This window comes from Drosophila miranda, chromosome 3 (genome assembly GCF_003369915.1).
Source record: "Drosophila miranda strain MSH22 chromosome 3, D.miranda_PacBio2.1, whole genome shotgun sequence".
Taxonomy (NCBI): domain Eukaryota; kingdom Metazoa; phylum Arthropoda; class Insecta; order Diptera; family Drosophilidae; genus Drosophila; species Drosophila miranda.
Window position 1 is genome coordinate 14,839,440 of NC_046676.1, and position 19,110 is coordinate 14,858,549.

The following is a 19,110-nucleotide window of genomic DNA, read 5'->3' on the forward strand; positions in this document are numbered from 1 at the left end:
TATCTCGTGATCTATGCTTTATATGATTATATTGTATAACATTTTGTATGAATGAATATTATAAAGTGATAATAATAGAAATTAAATCGAATTGGATCGCGATGCTGTTCATGCTCCTAGTTTCGGTTTAGTGTTCAACATTGGATTGGAATTTATTTTCTTTTCTTTTAAATAGTTATTGGCTTTACCGTATATCAAAGTGTATATTTCATATCCATTATATTGGATTGCCGATCTGGACCTACCACGAATCAGGCGCTTAGAATTTGTTTTTGATTTCTCAACAAATATCAAGTATCTAGTATTAAGTACATTTTTAAATGTCTATATCGTATTTGTATTTGCATTACGTGTTTGATTTTCACTTTGTTAATAAATATCCGCTTACGGAGGCGCTTAAAAGTCTAAAAGCCAAATACGAAATCGTAAAAACCTAAATTAAAAAAAAAAAAAACCCTCGATCTATCCATGCTCCCATCGAAAGTTTCCACGAGATTCAAGAGATTTGCGACTTAAAAGTGCAGTGCAACTGCGAGTCTTATTCATTGCTTCTTTACTGTCTACCGTGTGTTTGCATAAAATAATCATATAAATATATATGTGTGTATTATACCACTCCGCAAAAGTATAAATTGTAGGGATTAAGGTAGTGTAGGCTACGACTACTCCATAAAATAATCAATAAATAAATTGCTCTAAGTCAACATAAGAATTAGGGTAAAAAGCTAAGCGAGAGTCGTCTTCTTCGTATCGTCGTATCAGCTGCCTCGTATTCCTGCACTCCAGTGTACTCCATTCCTGCATGTCTGCATTGCATTCCTGCTGCTGCTGCTGTTACCCATCCGGCTCTGCCTTCACTGGTCCACTGAGACGAATTAGTTATTTTGTGAATTAAGACTCCATTGTGCAAACTGCTCCTGCCATTGGCTATTCGCATTTGCCTGCGGGGAGGAGGGGAGAAATTTCGATTAAATATGATGAACTGCAGTGTTAAACATACGATATAGCCGTACTCAAGTAAACTCTGGCATGCAAAGGCAATCAAAAAGGGGAAATCAACTAAACTAGCTACAGGATATACATAGAGAGATATATATGTATATGTTCATAGATCAAATATACGAGTATGATTGTTGAATCGAGTGCATAGTACGAGTAGTAATAGGAGTACAAATCATAAGTAAAGATATACAGCGCCAAGAACAACGTCAATAATCAGTTTGAGGAGGATTTCGGAGCGAAATCCTTTACCTTTTCGGTCCACTCTTGGTTATATGATTGAGATTCGTCGAAATCTGAAATTGTATCAAGTTTGCGGTAAACATAAGTGTCATTTATAAGACCAGAACGAACCAAAACAAAGATAATTCATTCGATTCCTTTTTCAGATTTTCAGACAAGCAGCCAACACATGAAACATACGAATACGAGTGTATCTAAACTAACAAGAATGGGCTCACGGAGAGCTAGATAGATATATATGTATAGAGATGCGATTGATAGTGCATCCGTAATGAGATCTAAACAGAATAGAGTAGAATAGAATAGAGTGGAGTGGAGTGGAACCTAGACAGCTACCTGCGAGCGGGTTGAGGATGAGTGAGCGATTCAAGATGACTCTAGATCAAAGGCAATGGCAATGGCAAAGGCTAAGAATATTTTGTGGCTATATTTTACCTGAACGACGGTTATATCTTGTAACCTACGACGAACGGATTATATATTCAAACTATACTTCATGATATAAGCGTGCATTATCAACTGCAGTTCATCGATTGTCTCACCGATCTCGTGCAGGGCCGGGAACCCCGCCTGGTCATCGTCGATGAAGAGTTCGGGATGGTTGCGATAGCCCAGAATGCGGTTCACCTGCGACTGCTCGTCGCCGAGGCCGAAGGTGTAATCGAAATGAACCGGCGACAGGCGGGTATCATCCATATCTGAATCGGATTCAGGTGGGGCCCCTTGGCACTCGTACTCCCCGTCGGTGCGGAAGATCTCCTCATACACCTGGCAGTCGCAATCGTTGCACTCGCACTGACTCGAGCCCGAGGACTCGGCGCCCTCGATGTGTCGATATTCTTGAAGGTTTTATTTTAATTTTCATTTTCAATTTAATGATTTTTTTTGAATTTTTTTTGGTTTCCCGTTTAGTTGACATACAAGAAATGAGGGAAAATGATAAAAGAAATGAAACCACGGAACAGAGAAGAAGTAGAGCGGTGGATTCAACTCAATGTTTGCAGCATTTTTTCTTATGCCGTCTATTTGGGAAATAATCTAAAATCAAAAGCAAACAAAAAGTAAAAAAACAGAATTGAGTTCAGGCTCAAAGAAGGAGGCCTCGAAGAAGGAGGAGCAGAAGGAGCAGGAGGAGGGCAAGGGCAACGACGTTGGCAGCGACGACAGCGACCAGGACAACTTACCCAACGGCATTATGAAACGAGCCTGGGGCAGGGAGCTTCCGCCTTGTCCTTGTCCCGTTGCCCGTCCTGCAAAAGCGATAGACAAACACAAAGAGAGAGAGAGAGAGAGAGACCCAAAAACATACGCACACAGAAACAGAGAAAAGCATTCCATTCGAGGCGGGGGTGGGTGGGTGAGTGATTGTGGAGTGAGAGGAGAGCAGGTGGCTAGTGGCGGGTGCTGGCTCTAGAAGCTACTAAGTGCTACTAAATATCATTCCATTTTGGGTGCTTCTAATTGCGGTGCAAGAGCAGTCCAGGCAACTGCCGGTAACAGCAAATCTTCATCAGCAGAGAAGCTTTAGCGGGGGATCAGCACAGACACAGAACAGAGAGAGAGAGAGCGAGAGAGCGAGTGAGAAGAGTGAGGCGGAGAGCGGGGTCGTGGGCGTGGGCGTGGGCGGATCCAACGATTTACCTGCATTCAGGTCGCTGACCATATGGGATATGGCCGAGGTTATGTTATCGGCGGCTTCATTGAGCTCGGCATCGGCTGGACTGGGACTGGTGCTGCGCATTGGCGGTGGCGCTGCGAAGGCGAAGCGTTCAAGAAATTTGTGGTGTGTACGGTGTGTACGGTGTGTACGGTGTGTGTTTGTGTGTTGTGGTGGGTGTGCCACAGTGGGGTGGTGTTGCCCCTCCCCCGATTGCGGAGGAGGGGCCATTGAGTGAAGAATACATATTAATATCTATCCGACTGTTTGACCTTCCCAAAAACTGTCGCGTGAACCAATTCTGCCATCAGCTTTCAATCAATTTTGCACAAAACGCCACCTAAATCCTTTCCCATCCTTCCCTACTCACTTGCACTGCCATTGGCCGCAAAGGCGCTGCGCATGTCGCTGCTGATCAGATTGAGCTGCTCCAGCTGGCTCTGGCTGAAGGGTCCGTGGCCATGTCCCTGCTGATGCTGCTGCTGTTGCTGCTGCTGCTGCTGGGCCTGCATCATCTGCTGCTGGGTGACCCTTACTCCGGGCCCCCCCATGGGGTGCTGCATTTGCTGGGCATGCAGGGCACTCATCGGCGAAGTGCCCAGGATGCCAGCTCCCCCGCCGCCCGGCATGGGTGGCGACTTGCCCGACCGGGGACTCGAATTGGGCGTGGACCGGGGCGAGGCAGTCTGTTGGTTCTTCAGCATCCGCATCAGTCCCTCCAGCTGCTCCATTAGCTGGCGCCGCGAGTCCTGCAAGGCACCCAAGTGGCCCTCCAGCTCCCCCTTGCGCTGGCGCAGGGCGCGCAGCTCGTTGATCAGAGCCGGATTCTCGGGGGCCATCTGCTCGGTCTCCTGCTGGCGACGTAGGCGGGCTATCTCCCGCATAATCTCCTTGTTCTTCGACTCCAGCTGGGCGATCAGCTCGCGCTGGGCCCGCGAGTTGTCCGTGCCAATGGGCGTGGCGCTCTCGGACATATTCGAGGGCTGCGGGAATAACAGATTGGTTGAGTGGATGCTTTAAGATCAATGGATAGTGCTACTTACGGCTCGGTTCTCCTGGGCCAGACGGGCCGCATAGCGGGCAATCAGGCGATGCTCCTCATCGTTGGCCGAGGCGGCGGCTAGCCGGGAGATGGTGGTGCCGCCACCGCCGCCGGTACAGTTGGCACTGTCTATGCTGCGGCCGGTGGCCCGCGAGTCGAGGGTGCTGGAGCGGTCGAAGATGCCGGGCGGGAGGTGGCCGTGGTGGACGCCGGCGAGGGCCAGCGTGGGATCGTTGAAACCGTTGTGCGAGGGCAAGGGCGAGGGTGGCACGATGTGCGACAGGTTGAGGGTCTTTTCGGGCTGGTCCGGGAACCGTGGCAACACTTGCGTCGTCTTCTCGGGCACACAGCGGAAGCTCTTGCGCAGCGAGTGACCAATCTGTTTGCTGGGCGACTTGTAGCTCGAGTACTCCTTGACCTCGTGATCGTTTTGGTGATTCAGCGATGTCTTGCCGTGCCAAAAGCACTCCTGGCACAATTGGTAGGCGTGGCACCGCTGACAACGGTAACGAAATCCGGTGAAGTTTTCCTTGTGGCAAACAGAGCAGATCGTCGGGTGCACAATCGTCTCCACGGTGGCCAGCCTGTGCAGCAGTGGCAGCCACACGAGGCACGAGGGGCCCGGTTCGGACATAAGTGTTGCCATAAAATCGTTCACCGTCACCTTGTTCTCCGCCGGAAAGATCTCCTCCTCGAGCCCCTCCTTGTAGTGGAATGTGGGCGACTCGTAGACGGCCGCCGGCAGTGCCAGCACCTCCCGCAGGAACTCCCCCAGCTTCCAGGCCACCAGCTGTCCGGCTCCATCCGAAATCTGTGAAAAGATATCTGCAGCAAACGCAACAGAACAGAACAGATTAGATCTGATCTCTCTTTGAGGGAAGCTGAAGCCTACTCACATCTGAGCTTGTCCACCAGCTTGCCAGAGCACATGGTGGCCAGGGCCACCTTGATGGAGAACACACGTATCTTTCCCGAGTTATCACTGCAGAAAAGGAGGACAAAAATGAGAATCATGGAGCTATGGTGCTATGGGGACGACCCACCTTGTATAGGCAGCCAGCAGCCAGTTGAGCAAGAGACCCGCCTTGGAGTCCACCGGCACCTGCTGGGCGGTGGGCAGGCGTTTGTTCAGATTGTGATAGAGCGACGAGACAAGGGTCTCCAGCCGGGCCACGCTGACCTCGCTCTGCGGCTCCAGGGTGTTCAGTCCGTTCTCGCGGAACGCCTCGATCACGTTCCATATGTCCACCAAATGGAGATTGGTCGACTTCTGTATGTAGCGCAGCTTCGAGGCCGTCCTGTACGAGGCGAAGCGTATGGAATCGAAGGTCTGTAGACGCAGATCCTGCAGGATGGCCACCCGCGGCTCCAGCTCCATTTTGATGTGCCTGTGGATTTAATTAAAAAGTATGCCACATACATTACTTATTATAATATAACACAATAATAATAATAGTTTCCCCCTCCCCCCCAACAAACTGGGTCATCGGTTGGGCGCGGGGGGCGTGGGGCGGGGGTGTCGGGGCACAGGACACATACAGCTCCCGCTGTCGCCTCTATTTTTTATTACATGTTCCATTGTGTTTGGCGTCTGCCTTCGACATCCTCCAATGGGGGTTGTCGTTGTCGTTGTCGTTATCGTCTGGCTGGCGGCAGCCACAGCATCGCCAGGCGCTGTGGCACGCGTCGGCTCCCTTGTGGCATTCGCCGGAAGTGGAAGTGAGCAATCCACAGAGGCAGGGCTCCCCTTCGTCCCCCCTTTTTCCAGGCAGTGATTGGAACAATGAAAAATTTCATAATCCAGCCACCCACGCAAAAGTTGTGCCACCATAAACCGCTTTGCCAGTCCAATTAATCGACAAGAGGATCCCACTTCCACACTTCCCCACTCCACTCTTCATCCCTCCCTTGGCATGTCCGAAGGATGCGAGTGAATGGGGAGCATAATTCATGCAACGAAGAACTTCAGAAGTTGCTGTCGCATCACGCTTCCCGTTCCATGACTTGCAATTGATTTTCCATCTCACAGGGCGGCAAAAAGGATATAGGGAGGCATTTCGAATTGCAAAATACCCGGTAATCAGATTAGGACTAAGCCAAACAGCAATCAGGCATCATTCAATCGCTGCACGACTCATTAGATTGGTGCCAAAGTAGAGGCCCTGCAACTACAGAGTTCCATGTGCCAGAGTAGGGTCCAGTCCCAGTCGCCAGGCCACTCGAAAAGTAACTTGAAATGTCCTTGACAAAAGGAGAAAGACAACGCCTGTGAGTCATCGTGCTCGTTCGAAAAATAAATGAAGAGCAACGAGTAATCGGAGAACTTTTCTTTGCAGATCTGGTTTCAGTTTCTGTCTCACAAAACGCACATATGTATGTCTGGTGCTGTGCTGTGCTGTGCTGTCCTTTCCTGGCCAATTTAAAGAAGTCCTTCCATTTAAATGCTGCTTCCCTTTCCTGCCCGCCACTCAGATGGGAGGGGGGAGGGGAGGGCGACCAAAAACGGAATTCAATTTCCAAAACTGCAAACTTTTTGTGTGAAAGATGAGGAGTTGATGAGGCCGACCAAGGACGAGGAGCAGGAGGTGCAGGAGGCGCAGGATGCCACTGGTGATGGTGATGATGATGATGATGAAAATGACTCAGAAGGCGCTCTTCTTTTCCACCACTTGGGCATACGAAATAGGAACACATAACAAACACTGAACGAAATAAAAATACAAGTTTTTATTCTTCAAATGAAAAATGATTCAAAAATAGCTCGAGCCCCACTTTTAGAGTGTAGAGTACCTGTTTTTTTCTCAGTGTACACATATGCACCCACACAATCACGTATTCGCCGGGCACGAAGCGAGTGCTGGGGAGCTTTGCAAATATTTGCGCACGAAAGTATGCAACAAGAAAGACCTGGCTGAATAATTTCGAGTTTTGGTCAGGAAGGAAAGAGCAAGAGCGACGGAGAGAGAGAGAGAGAGAGAAAGAGAGTGCATAAAGAGAGGGAAGGAGAGCGGTGTATGGTGAGGGAATTCCGCATTGCCAGGGGCTGCTGCTGCAACTGCAGCTGGGACTCCTGCCACTGCTCCTGATCCCGTTCACGCCGCTGCTCCTAGCCCCCGAGCGATGACATCCTGCTCCTCTCGGACGAGTTTGTGCCAAGTGGCCGCCCTCCGATTACACACAGAGGGCTGAGGGCAAAGGAGGACCCCTATTTGTGTCATTCAGAGAACTCTGCACTAAAAAATTCTCTTTTTCTGTCGTTGTCAGCATATGCATGCATACTAAAAAGCACACACACACACACACACACACACACATATGTATATGTATATATGCATATAAATTCCATTGCAAAATGTTCTCACGACACCTCAGCGTACCCCCACGTTTCCCCCCTTTAAATGGGATTTCCCCAATTGCCACTTTTGTGCCCTCCCAACCGCAATTGTTTTCAGGTCTTTGGCTGTGGCTGTGCCTGTGCCTTCTTTTGGGCCACAATTCATGCAGATTTCTTGCCTGTTTTATTTAGTCGCCATTTAAGTGGATTTAATCTGGGCAGCATGCCGCAAAAACTTTTCTGCTCTGCAGACGACACTTTGACGAGAACTTTTGCTGCAACTTTCAGCCATCAAACGTTGCGTCGATGGCCACAGATACGAATTTCATTACCGGAGGAAATTGCAATTGGATCTCGCTCCATGGAAATGGGGTGATGTGCGTGGCGGGGCGGGGAGTAAATATCGTATAAAAATCAGGAGGAAATATCAAAGAGACCGTCGCTCAAAACCTATCAAGCTGTCAGTACCTTACATTACGACAGCAAAAGAGCAAAATAATGGCTATCAAGCAACGAATAGTCATACAGTTCCATAAGGCTTTAAGGCTGTTAAGGGAAGCCAATACATTTGTGTCATTCATTCAACCATCCAAGCACTTGCCTCAAACTCCGAGTGTCCCTATGCCACAGCGAATTCTCTTGCCTTCTCTCTCGTACCCTTCGACACTTTGCTTGCAATCACTTCTGCCTCTTATGGCGTCACATTTATAGTTCGGGACTTCTCCAAAACACATTTTAACTCTTGTTTTGGTAGGAAACGAACAATTAGAATAATTGAAGTAGGGAAATCGTACAGGCGTAGGGCTAACGAGAGGGAACATTGTGAGTAGCTGCTACGGCCGCAACTGTACCTCTATAGCCGCGACATGCACAGCACACCAGGTAACGAGTGTTTTAGAGAGCGAGAGCGAGAGAGAATGAAATGGCCTTCTTCATTCTGGCCATAATAATGATCCAATCCGATCCAGACCGTATTTGGAAATAGATTCGTTATATAGAAAACTTCGTTGTACGGAAGTTCGTTAAGGAGAAGTTCGACTGTATTCTGTTCTCCCAGGTAATTAATATACACAGATTTAGACGAGATTACGAAAAGTTATAATTAACTTTAGCTGTCAAAGCGGATTCCTTTTTCCCGAATAGCAGGGGACATTGAAGGATTCGTCCATAAATAAGCATTCATCCATGCACTGCATGAGTGACCCCAAATGAACCCTACTCCGAGGGGGGCCGAGCAGGTAGCAGCAGCAGGAGCAGGAGCTCACGTAGATGCTCAATTTACTAACGGAGCAGAAAAACGTAGCAAAAACCGCATAGATGAACTATGTGGTGGGGGGGAGTGGAGGGGATATGGGGGGCAACACGGACGATGGCGTGTCCAGAGACCTGCATCAAAAGATTTCAAAGTTCTTCCCTCTGCATTGCCTTTGCTTTGCTTTTGCGCTTTTTCCCGCAACAGAAATTAAACAAGTTTCGGTAGAAAGTTGTCCGTGTCCGTGTCCGGATCTGGGTGTCCTAGGTGTCCTGTTCGTCCTGGCTGTGTTCCATTTGCGTGCCAGAGAAATCAAAGCGGCGAACAGAACCCCACCGATGATAACCGGGCACATAATTTGCAATTTCAGTTGCACACAGAAAGCCACCGGAGGACGGGTGGCACGGGGGAAAGGCATTTCGTTTCGTTTCATTTCATTCCGTGAAAAATTCCTGATTTTCCGTTCTGGAACGAGGCAACAGGCAGACAGAACAGAGCTCGTGCCAGAAGTGGATTGCATGTCTGGCAAAAATGATGATCGACTGAAATCGCAGGCCGTGCAATAACCTTTCTTTTTGCAGTCGGCAAACCAAAGGAGACCGAAGGCTGGAGCAGCCAGACACTAACTGGAACTGCTACGGTCTTAATTGAAAAATTTAGCCAAACTTCGATACATACAAGCACAGTGTACGCTCGATAGATGAACCACAGGGCCCATCTGCATATGCTCGTGGTGAATCAGTGCTTGGTTTTCGGGGATGCACTGTACGGGGATGTGCCTGTAATTTTGCACACAGGTATGCAGGTACATATGCTCCAATAGTCATAATTGATTGCTTTTCCACAGCCAGTCCCAGACCCACCTCTGGATCCCATGCTAGCCAGGAAAATCCAACTGAAATTAGTTCATGAACACAACAAAAGCTCTGCCAACAAAACGAAGGAGAGATGACGGAGACGGAGACGGTGACGATGACGATGTGCCACGTTACAAAAAAAAAAAAAGAACAAACAAGAAAACAGAATCAGAAGCACAAGCTGGAAGGAAGTTGTGTCCCAGTTAGAGGCTAAGAACTGTCATCATCCTCGTCAGAATGCACACGGAGTAATTATGTGTGCAGTGCACAAATGGGAGCATTCACTGTAGGGAGCTTCAAGGGGGAGGGGAGGGGCGCTGCCTGTGCCACTTACAACAACTCAAATGGTAAATGCGAAATGCAAATGCACATTCCAGAACGCCACAAAGCCCCATTAGTCGTCGGATGCCGCTGTTGCTGCCTCTCAAGGATTACCAAAGGGACTCAGAAAACAAGCACTATGGGGATTTTGTGGGAATGAGCCCCCCTCCCCCGCCGTGGCATTAGGCCTTGAGCCGCAGTTGGGGCGTTGCTTGTTTGATGTTGTAGTTGCAGCCGGGCGTCCATCGCTACAAGAGTTTACTTTATCTATGGATCTTTAATAGATTCGATTGGATTGGTGCAAAACCGCAGCGCAGTCGATCGGCCGCCAGCCAAGGTCATGGGCGAGTTAGTGAGCGAAAGCGGGACAGAGGCATATGCAAAGTGCGATAAGCTCCATCTTGCGCACACTGTGTGAGAAAAGAGAGTGCAAGGCGTGATGCCCTGCAGTCTGCCAGATCGGTTTTGTGTTACTTTATTTGCGCAGTGTGCGGCTCTCTTCGCCATACTTTAAAGGCGCTCTCTCGTTCTCTTTGACAAAGCTTTGGCTTTGGCTCTCTTGGCTTTACCGCTACTCCTCCTGTTGGGAGAGGCTGTTTGCTGGCATTGCCAGAAGCAAACGAAGATAAAATGGATAAAATCTAAATTTCCACTTTGAATAAATACATTTTCCAAGCTACAAATTGAATAAGCAAATTAGCACGTCTATTGGTTCAAGGCCCGCACCTGCAGCCACCCGCCCACGCCGTAAATCAACCAGTTACACATTCCTCTCGAAATATGCAAATAATCTCTGGGTAAGCAGAGTCGCCATTGATTGAGCGAGAGAGGAGGAGATTGAGTTGGCTTTGGACAGATACAGATCTCTCGGGGTGTGACAACTGTCCCAGACAATGAATGATCCATCCAATCCACCCGATGACAATCCCTTGTATAATTAGCACAGATGAGTGAACGATTCTAACGATTCTATCTAACAATTTGTGACCCAGTCGGAGGAGTCACGCCCTATTTTTGGCATAAACAAACCTCAGATATTGTGAGTGGAAAACCCATAGAAAATTAAAGCTGCAACCTTTGTAAATGGTCAGCTAATTGCCCAAACGAGTCCAACAACAAAATGTATGCCAAAGTATTTTACACAGACACACGAAAAGAAAACAACAGAGGGCCGGAATGAAGGGTGGGTGGCGGGTAGGGGTGTCCGCATGGGCTTTTCCCACTCGAAACTTTGCCCACGCGGGCGCACACACAAAATGTCTTACGAAATGGAACATCCAAATAAACAGCATTCTGTGTGGGCAGATTTTCTCATTTCACGATCTATTTGGAGGCCCGAGCCAGTCAGGCAGGCAGACGGGCAGTGATAACGATCTGCAAAGCAAATAGACCGCAGACGATAAGATATACAGTACTTCGTTTCAATGTCTGTCTCTCTCTCTCTCTGTCTGTCTGTCTGTGCCTTGGGGGCAGAGAAAATTGTGCAATTTCTGTGCAATCTTTTGGCATCTGGCCGCTCTCTGCCGCTCACCCGCTCTCTCCCTCTCTCTGCCGCTCACGTCAGCGACCACAGGCAAGTCAATCAACTGTAATCGGAATGGGAATAGGAATGGGAATGGAAATGGAATTTGAAACCGAATTCGAAGAGGTTGCGGCAAAGAAAACTGACAAGCACAAGCCGCAGCTGAAACGTAGAACAAATCAATGCGGGCCAGGGCTAAAGTGGACACGAGTGGTTAGACCAAGACCCACCTCTACTACCCAGTCGTCTGGCATTCCGTTTCGCTTCTTTGACGTTCATTCTTACATTCTTTTTTTCTTCTTAGTTTTTGCATAAATCCATAATGAGATTTAAAATGCAAACTGTCGCAGATAATGGCATTGTCCACGATTTTCAACAATCAATGCAGCTTATGATATAAGATTCCAAAAAGAAATCATAGAAAGAATGAAATTATTACTGAATTCTCTTCTGGGAGAAATATTTATGATTTAAATTGCTCATAAAACGATTTTCAATAGGCGTTTCACCATTTAATATTGATTCAATTTCAGCCCCATTCAAATCCCTCATTAACCAATAAACAGCAATAAATATCGTAGTGTAAACAATAAATTTAATTATTGGCACGTTTTTCTGAAGCGGAAGTTCATTTTCTAAATATTTGTGGTTTTCCCACAAATATGTTTACAAACAAAAGCAAAAGATGAAACGATTTAGATGGATATTTCCGTTTCCGTGAGTTTTTGTTTTGTATATGGAAATCATCAAGTAGACATTGAAATCTACAACTAACAATAGTTTCGGGCCAGTCTGACTTTCCCAATTTCCGCCCACAGTAGAGACCATAAGGTGAGTCCTGGATGGTAGTCTCTCCGATTGATTGACATTATACCCCTGATTAGCCAAAGATCATGCCCTGCTGCAGACGCTTCTGTCGAGCCTGTCGTCGCTGGTACTGTACCAGAAGCCTGAAGTCGAGCTGTGGGGCCTATCGTGGCCCCTGTTCCGGACCGTGCGGGGGCCCCTGCTATGGCGAAAGCTGTGGAACCTGCTGTGGCAACTGCTCCTGCTGCTGTGTGATTTGCTCTAGTGGCCTCGGAACGTGTGGCCAGCCCTGCTGTAGATCCTACATCTGATGGATCTATAAGGAGTTTGGACTTTACTGTGTGTGCAAATTGGGGACTCTTGTGAAAATGTAATCTGAAAATGTTTGTGAAACGAGTGTTGGTGTGGATTCCGGGAAAGGTGTACTCGGTTCTGTCTAAAAATAACCATCCTCCTCATCCATCCGGGGCCTGCTTCAGGCGGGGAGGTTTCACGCTCCACTTGCCTGCAATCTCGTTTAGCCAGCGCCTGTAATGGAAATCCCTCTCGCCATACATGAATGGCTCTTGGATATGGCCTCGGAACAGTCCGGGAGGGCGAAGGAGAGCAGAGTAAATGCGATTACGGGCATAAACGATTAATTTTTATTGCATTTAGCTCGGTCTCTTGTTTTATAAACTAATTAAAGCACACAGAGTGGACAGGCGCCAGTTCTGTGACCCTGTTGCCCCCTCCTCCCATTGCTCGACTTGAACGACTTCAAAGCAAGAGAAACCAACAGACAAAAAAAGGGTTAATTGTCTATTCCATCCTCCCACTCTCTCACTCTCTGATGGTCCCTCTCATAAATCCCCTTGCACTCCCACTTTTCCTTTCTTCACGCTCTCGTGGTCGCAATGGAGGTTGCACTTTCAACTCGTATACTCTTCCAAGGCGGTATTCCAATTCTTATGAGATGTTTGCAGCAGGAACAAGACTGAACGAAAGACCCGCAAGGGTATCAACTGCTGCGACTCCCGGAGCCTTGACTTTCTTTGTGTTTCATTTGCTTCTTTGGTTTTGGGGACAAGTTGTGGCAGAGCAGAGCAATGTTTCTAGGCCGAAATTACTCCGTGGCGTGGCCCTCTTGTTTCGGTGTCGGTTCCCTTTGTTCTCTTTCTCTTCCCATTGTTGTTGTCATGTTGTGGGTGGTTTGCTCTCTCTCTCTCTCTCTCTCTCTCTCTATGTTGTGTATGTGTGCTTTATTTTTTCATGTCATGCCTCATTTAGCTTTTCACAACATTTCCACCAAACCAACACCGAACTCAAGCAACCGCCAACGTGTGCCGCACTCACTCAGAAATAGTATCTGGGAATCTGGAGCACTGCTTCACACGTCTCGTCGTTCTCAAAATTAACCAAAAGAAACTAGGCTATCCTATCCGTGTGTTTGGGAGCGTATCAAAGAGCTAGATCAAACTGGAGGAATGTTTCCCAATGCATTGGGCGCCCGCCCCCGCCCCCGCTGACGCCTCCGCCATCCCCCCAAATATGTTCAAGCTAATTGAATTCAACGGAAGGTCAAAGGAAGCTATCAAGAAAACAATTTGTAATCAGAAAACGGAATCAATTAAGTAACAAACAATAGAAGACTAACATCGAATAGCTATGGGTAACCATCGTTCATCGAGTATGCATATAGCCACATTTTGTTTGTTTGTTTACCCATTTACCGCGTACAATCATTAATTCCATACTAATTCCACTTTTGATTTATTGTAATTGATATAAATAGTGCCTACGTTATATTTGATGCGAATTCCGATAGTGAAATAATCTATGCAGTTCTGTGAAAGTGAAATTTTCTACTATCAAGTGACACGCACACCCTCAAACGATCTATTTATTGCTTGTTTATAGATGTACAACGTACGCTTCTGGGTGTAGGTGTTGGAATTCCAACGGTCGGCTCGTGTCGGCTGGGCTTGATTCTACATTTCGTCGGCGCCTTCGGCTTAGCACCTGCTCTTCGTGTGAGCCGAGGGCCCCGCTCTCGTTGCCTCTCACCTCTCCACCCACCGAGACTGTCTCTTTCTGGCCAGTGGAGATGGGTGCTGAGCAGCAGCCGCCGTTTTTCAAATGCTAAAATTGGCGATTAGTCAAAATGATGTCACCGAGTTATTTTGATTGTTTTGTTTTTTTTTTTTAATATTTATTTTGCTTGACTTTTGCATTTTGGCGACATCTTGCCCATAAATTCGATACGATTGTTTTCCTTTTCAATAGTGACGAATGGATATTGTAGCTCAAGGTAAGGAAATGCGCTCTGCAGCCGATAAGCGCTGGAATGTCCCGATGGGTGCCCTATCGGACGATGGCCCAATTAAAAATGACATTTCATCCACAACTTTATGACGAAATCGAATTATTTATCATACTCTTTCCGGGGGGTCCTACGGTATTGCTCATCAGTTTGAAACGCAGAGAACCTTCTCGTACCTACGAGAACTCAGCATTTTTAGTGATCAAGCAGCAGTGGATACAGAAAACCATATTACATTTCTTAGTGGAGATACGATAGAATATGGTAGGAGTTATAAAAGTGCTGCACACCCTTTACTTTGGCAGAAAAACATATAAAATTCTATCCCATAAAACCCATTTATTTTTACATTTAAAACAAAGCCGAACCATTAAATAATTATACCTGATTTTCCATAATTTCTATTATGCCATTATATCTGCAAGGGTATTTCCAGGTTCGACCCCCAAAGCGATGATATCTTTCTCGCCTAATTAATCACCAGACCGACAGTCTGCCATATGGCAACGGGGCCAATATCTGATCTAATCGCCTTTGAAAATCTTTTGTGCCTAATGAAAATTTCGCAAAAATAAGTTAAAGCTCCATTGAGCTTCCCCTGCCACGATAAACCCAATTGAATAACGAAATGGAAACTATGGGAAGGCAGGCAGAGGCTCCTTGGGGCGTGGCATGACAATTTATTCGGTACAAATATTTCTGAACGATTTCCAGACAAAAGCAACTGCACAGACAAGGGAGTGGGGGGGGGCGTGTGAGGGGTGGACTGTTTTTTTATGAATGAACATTTTCGCTGCGTCGCACACAATAACGGGAAAACTCTACTACGCAGCCTGCGTCAAAGGAAGAATGAAAATTGAGCAATTTGCGCTACATGAAGACCGCGGGGGGTTTTCCATCACTGTTGTTGTGTCTTCTGTTTTTTGTTGTTTACCTTTTGTAATTAGCAACGTTTCTTATGCGTCACTTTTTGCCCCGCGCGTCGTCGATGGAGTTGCTGCTGAGCTGCTTCTTCTTCACTTCTTGTAACTAACTGTTCTTCCCTCGCTGTCGTATTTTGTTGAAAATTAATTTTCACCTGCTGTTCAGTCTGCAAAAACTTCACTTGTCAGAGAGGCTGCGCCCTTTGGCCACTTGTAAAAAAAAATGTTAAGCCAATAAACTTCTTTTTACACATACACACGAACACGCACGTACGCGGGAGAGCGGGGGAGCAGAGCCGAGTTTTAATCCGCGCTGGAACACATATACACTTTCGGATGAGTTAAGAAAGGGGGGGGAGAGGCAGATAAACTTTCGCACGAGAATTGACGTCGGCCAGCGAATATATCTTATCAACGAATTTGTTTACCAAGTTTTCGTTAAAAACATCGCGCTGCACCACCGCTCGCTCTCTTGGATTTTTGGTTTTGGCGTTTTTGCAGCGCAGCGACGTCGACGTCGGAAAAACAACAAAAACAATTCTGACACACCAGTGTGACCGCGGACCAATTAATAAAATATACCGTCTGACACTTAGAAATATACCAAAATATACCGTCTCATTTTCAAAATATACCGCAAATATATTAACGAATTATCCAAATTTGTGAATTATTCTTTTCCATCATACATATTCCTTGTTTTTGATATTTGGTTTAATATTACTCGCTAGGACTAGTTTTAGCCGATAAATGAATCATTAATTTGTTTGTCTATAATATTGGCTAATTTTAAATACTCCCTTGATTTTTTTGATGGTGTCTAAAACAAGGATTGAACAAAAAAGGTCAACAAAAAGTGTAAGAAATTGATCGGTAAGAGAGAAATTGAGCCAATTTTGTATTGTTGTTTTGAAACACAAGCGCGAGAGAGCAACGTTTGAAGAGAGCAAAAAGAGTCGAGTGGTGCGCGCCAAATAGAAATTGTTTGAAAGTGAATGAACGACAAGAATTTAAATGATATCCATTGGAATAAATGATGCACGGAAGTACGATTTGAGACAGCGAAAATTCAAAAAACCTGCGGATGAAAGTTTCCTTGTCCTTTGTTCTGAAATATACCTTAACAAATTAAATTTAATAGATTAATGAAATTGATTGACCGTAAACGGTCGCTCTGGCACTCGCTCTCTTGGATTTTTGGTTTTGGCGCAGCGCAGCGACGTGGACGTCAAACAACAACAATTCTGACACACGTTACTCGTTACTTACTGTTTATAATGGGCGGAAAAATAGACCATTCAAAATTACAACTCATTTTTTCGTTGCAGGAGAGAGTAGCAGTGTGCCCGGCTGGCCCATAGAAATACCATAAATATACCGATGAAAAAACAAACTTAGCTCTTTTAACCGCCCTCTATTTAAACAGCTGGAGTAAATTTGCGCCAAATAATCCTGTTTGTGAATTCTTCTTGTAGATTCATCCTATTCTTCCTCTTTACTTACAAAGAAAAACTACGATATCTTTCCCCTGAACTGCGATAAAGTTCTTCAAGATTCATAATTTTTGTGGAGATTATTTCAATACCCTGTATTTCGATTCCTCGATTTGTTTAACTATTGCTGGCTAACTAGGACTCTCAGCCCTAAACACATAAATTTATCCGATTAATAAATTGATTTTCCTACAAGACTGATTAATTATTGCGCCCCCCTTTTACTGATTTGCTTAAAAAAAAGTTTAAACAAAAAAACCTAATTTACTTATTTATCCGATTGATGAATCTATTTTCTTATATTTAAAGACTCATTTTATTGGCTTGTTATAAAACTATGTTTAAACAAAGAACGTCAACAAAAATATTCTTCTTATACGCTATATATACTATTCCAAAAGTCGTTTTTCCTCATAATTCGAATGAAAATATTGGCTCTACAATGAGGTTTTTCAATCACAGTTTCCTTCAGTTGACGACATCATGGACCCTTATACCTCCCAGTAGGAAGCGTTTCCGACCCCATAAAGTATATATATTTCTGATCAGCATCAATAGTCGAGTCGATATAGCCATGTTTGTCTGTCCGTCTTACTTGTCGGCTAGTTCTCAGAGACTATAGGAGTAAGAGCAACTAAATATTGTATCCAGACTCCTTGAAATTTCACTATTACAAATCAAAATTTTGCGCCGCCCTCTTCCGCCGCCACAAAGGACGAAAATCTGTGGAATCAACAATTTTTAAGATACGAAAAAACTAATAACGCAGAATTATAGAGAATGATCTACCAGATTGACGAATCTGGATCAGATATGATTATTATTATAGCCAGAATACATAAATCATCTTTCGGTTGCTACGCAACGCCGCCCACGCGCTCATTTTTTGTCTCTCTCTTACACACTCTTTGTCGTGCATTATGTGCGTAATATCTGATCGAAAGGCAGTTAGTGACAGTTCAACGATCAAATTCGTAGCTAATGATTTTACTGTGCAAAAACAAATTCCTCCCTGCGATCGAAAAAAATTCATTTAGGGAATAAAACTTCACCCATGAAGTTCTCAGTAATATCAGTGCTCCTGGCATGTGCCATAATGGCGGCTTTCGGAGACATCCGGACTCAACATAAAAACATTACATGCGAAACACTGGATCCATCGTATGCGGTGATTCCTGTGTGTCGCCTGAAGGAGCTGCGGCGTGGCATTATCGGAGCTAATGTCCACATGAAAATCCTTAAACTACCAATTCGGAAGGTGACAGTCAACTTCAGCGTCTGGAGGAAACTCACCGGCTACCATCCGTTCCTGTTTAACGTCACCTTGAACTTTTGCCACTATATGAAGCACCCGAATCCCCTTCATGTCTTCTACTACTTCTACGGGGCCATGTTGCCATTCATCAATATGAATCACACTTGCCCCATCAATGTGAGTGCTCCGATTGAATTATCCTCATGTTTGAATCTCCTTTTGCTCTGGCTCTTTGCAGCACGATATTATTCTGAAAGACTTTGTTTTGGATGATCAAATGTTCTCCAAAGTGCCCGTACCCAAAGGGAGCTACATGTTCATCATCAAATTCATCACCGAGGGTGTGTGGAGAGGCACAGTTCACTCCTACTTGGACATTAATGTGGACGACTAAAATCAAATTAAGTCTGATTAAAATTGTTGTGTTTTGGAAAATTATAAATTTTCCATCACAGCTGAATGCTGAACAGGCTTTGAGTGTTGCATCTTTCCCCGCTAAAAATGTAATCAAATTTCATTAAGATCAGTAGTAAATACAAGAGAATCTATCGTGCGACACCGCAAGGCTAGCAGAGATCAGTGACGTCCCATTTCAAATCAAAAAGAGAGTTACAGGTGGGTATATGACAGAGTTTGGGAAATATTAGTGACACTTGACTGCCTTCTGAAAGATGCGCTGTGGAAAATTATTTCTCATTTCCCTTTCGGAGGGGGGCCATAAAATTTGGAAAATGAAATTAAATAATAATTTGTACAGTCAGGGGATTATAGTTTGTCGAAGTGCAGTGAGGCATAAGCTAAGCGTATAGATAACGAAATTGGAACGTGAGAGTCGCTGCTACCGCCGCGACTCTACATTTATACACGATAATCAGTCAGTACGGCTCCACTCCGCCAGGGGCCCACATAATGCATGACAATGAGGGAGTGAGGGAGAGAGACGGACATGGCTCAATCGACTCGGATATTGATGCCGGTCCGCACAAATCTGGTTCCATTTTAAGGCATCCCCTTTGAAGCTGTCCTAATTCCGCTGGACGCCACTGTTGCTTCCGCCGCTTCTAATGATGCCAAGCGCCACCTGGTGAACAAAAATGAGCCAC

General features: G+C 45.7%; 2 protein-coding genes and 2 long non-coding RNA genes across 11 annotated transcripts; 3 read left to right on the forward strand and 1 right to left on the reverse strand.

Moving 5' to 3' along the window:
* Positions 1-81: 81 nt before the first annotated feature.
* On the reverse strand, positions 82-15,799 carry LOC108160170 (dystrobrevin beta). 8 transcript variants are annotated; one of them, XM_033391133.1, is made up of 11 exons: positions 15,688-15,797; positions 15,271-15,469; positions 4,985-5,329; positions 4,838-4,923; positions 3,943-4,766; positions 3,270-3,882; positions 2,884-2,994; positions 2,427-2,492; positions 1,785-2,081; positions 1,252-1,295; positions 82-941 (listed from the first exon to the last, which is right to left on the reverse strand). In XM_033391133.1, the coding sequence occupies exons 3-11, from the start codon at positions 5,317-5,319 to the stop codon at positions 876-878; spliced, it is 2,442 nt and encodes an 813-aa protein (XP_033247024.1). In that variant the 5' UTR covers positions 5,320-5,329; positions 15,271-15,469; positions 15,688-15,797; the 3' UTR covers positions 82-875. The 8 variants fall into 8 exon arrangements, 7 of the variants coding, with proteins under 7 accessions (XP_033247024.1, XP_033247023.1, XP_033247026.1 ...); XM_033391132.1 differs by having other exon boundaries at positions 15,271-15,799; XR_004472415.1 differs by having other exon boundaries at positions 918-941; positions 1,678-2,081; positions 15,271-15,799.
* On the forward strand, positions 9,031-9,532 carry LOC117188013. Its single transcript, XR_004472417.1, has 2 exons — positions 9,031-9,324; positions 9,375-9,532. It is a non-coding gene; the product is annotated as an uncharacterized LOC117188013 (long non-coding RNA).
* LOC117188012 lies at positions 11,948-12,420 on the forward strand. Its single transcript, XR_004472416.1, has 2 exons — positions 11,948-12,058; positions 12,112-12,420. It is a non-coding gene; the product is annotated as an uncharacterized LOC117188012 (long non-coding RNA).
* A 1,911-nt stretch (positions 15,800-17,710) lies between the features above and the next one.
* Positions 17,711-18,586, forward strand: LOC108158059. The gene is made up of 2 exons (XM_017290207.2): positions 17,711-18,184; positions 18,246-18,586. The coding sequence occupies exons 1-2, from the start codon at positions 17,807-17,809 to the stop codon at positions 18,399-18,401; spliced, it is 534 nt and encodes a 177-aa protein (XP_017145696.1). The 5' UTR covers positions 17,711-17,806; the 3' UTR covers positions 18,402-18,586.
* The last annotated feature ends 524 nt before the right edge of the window (positions 18,587-19,110 follow it).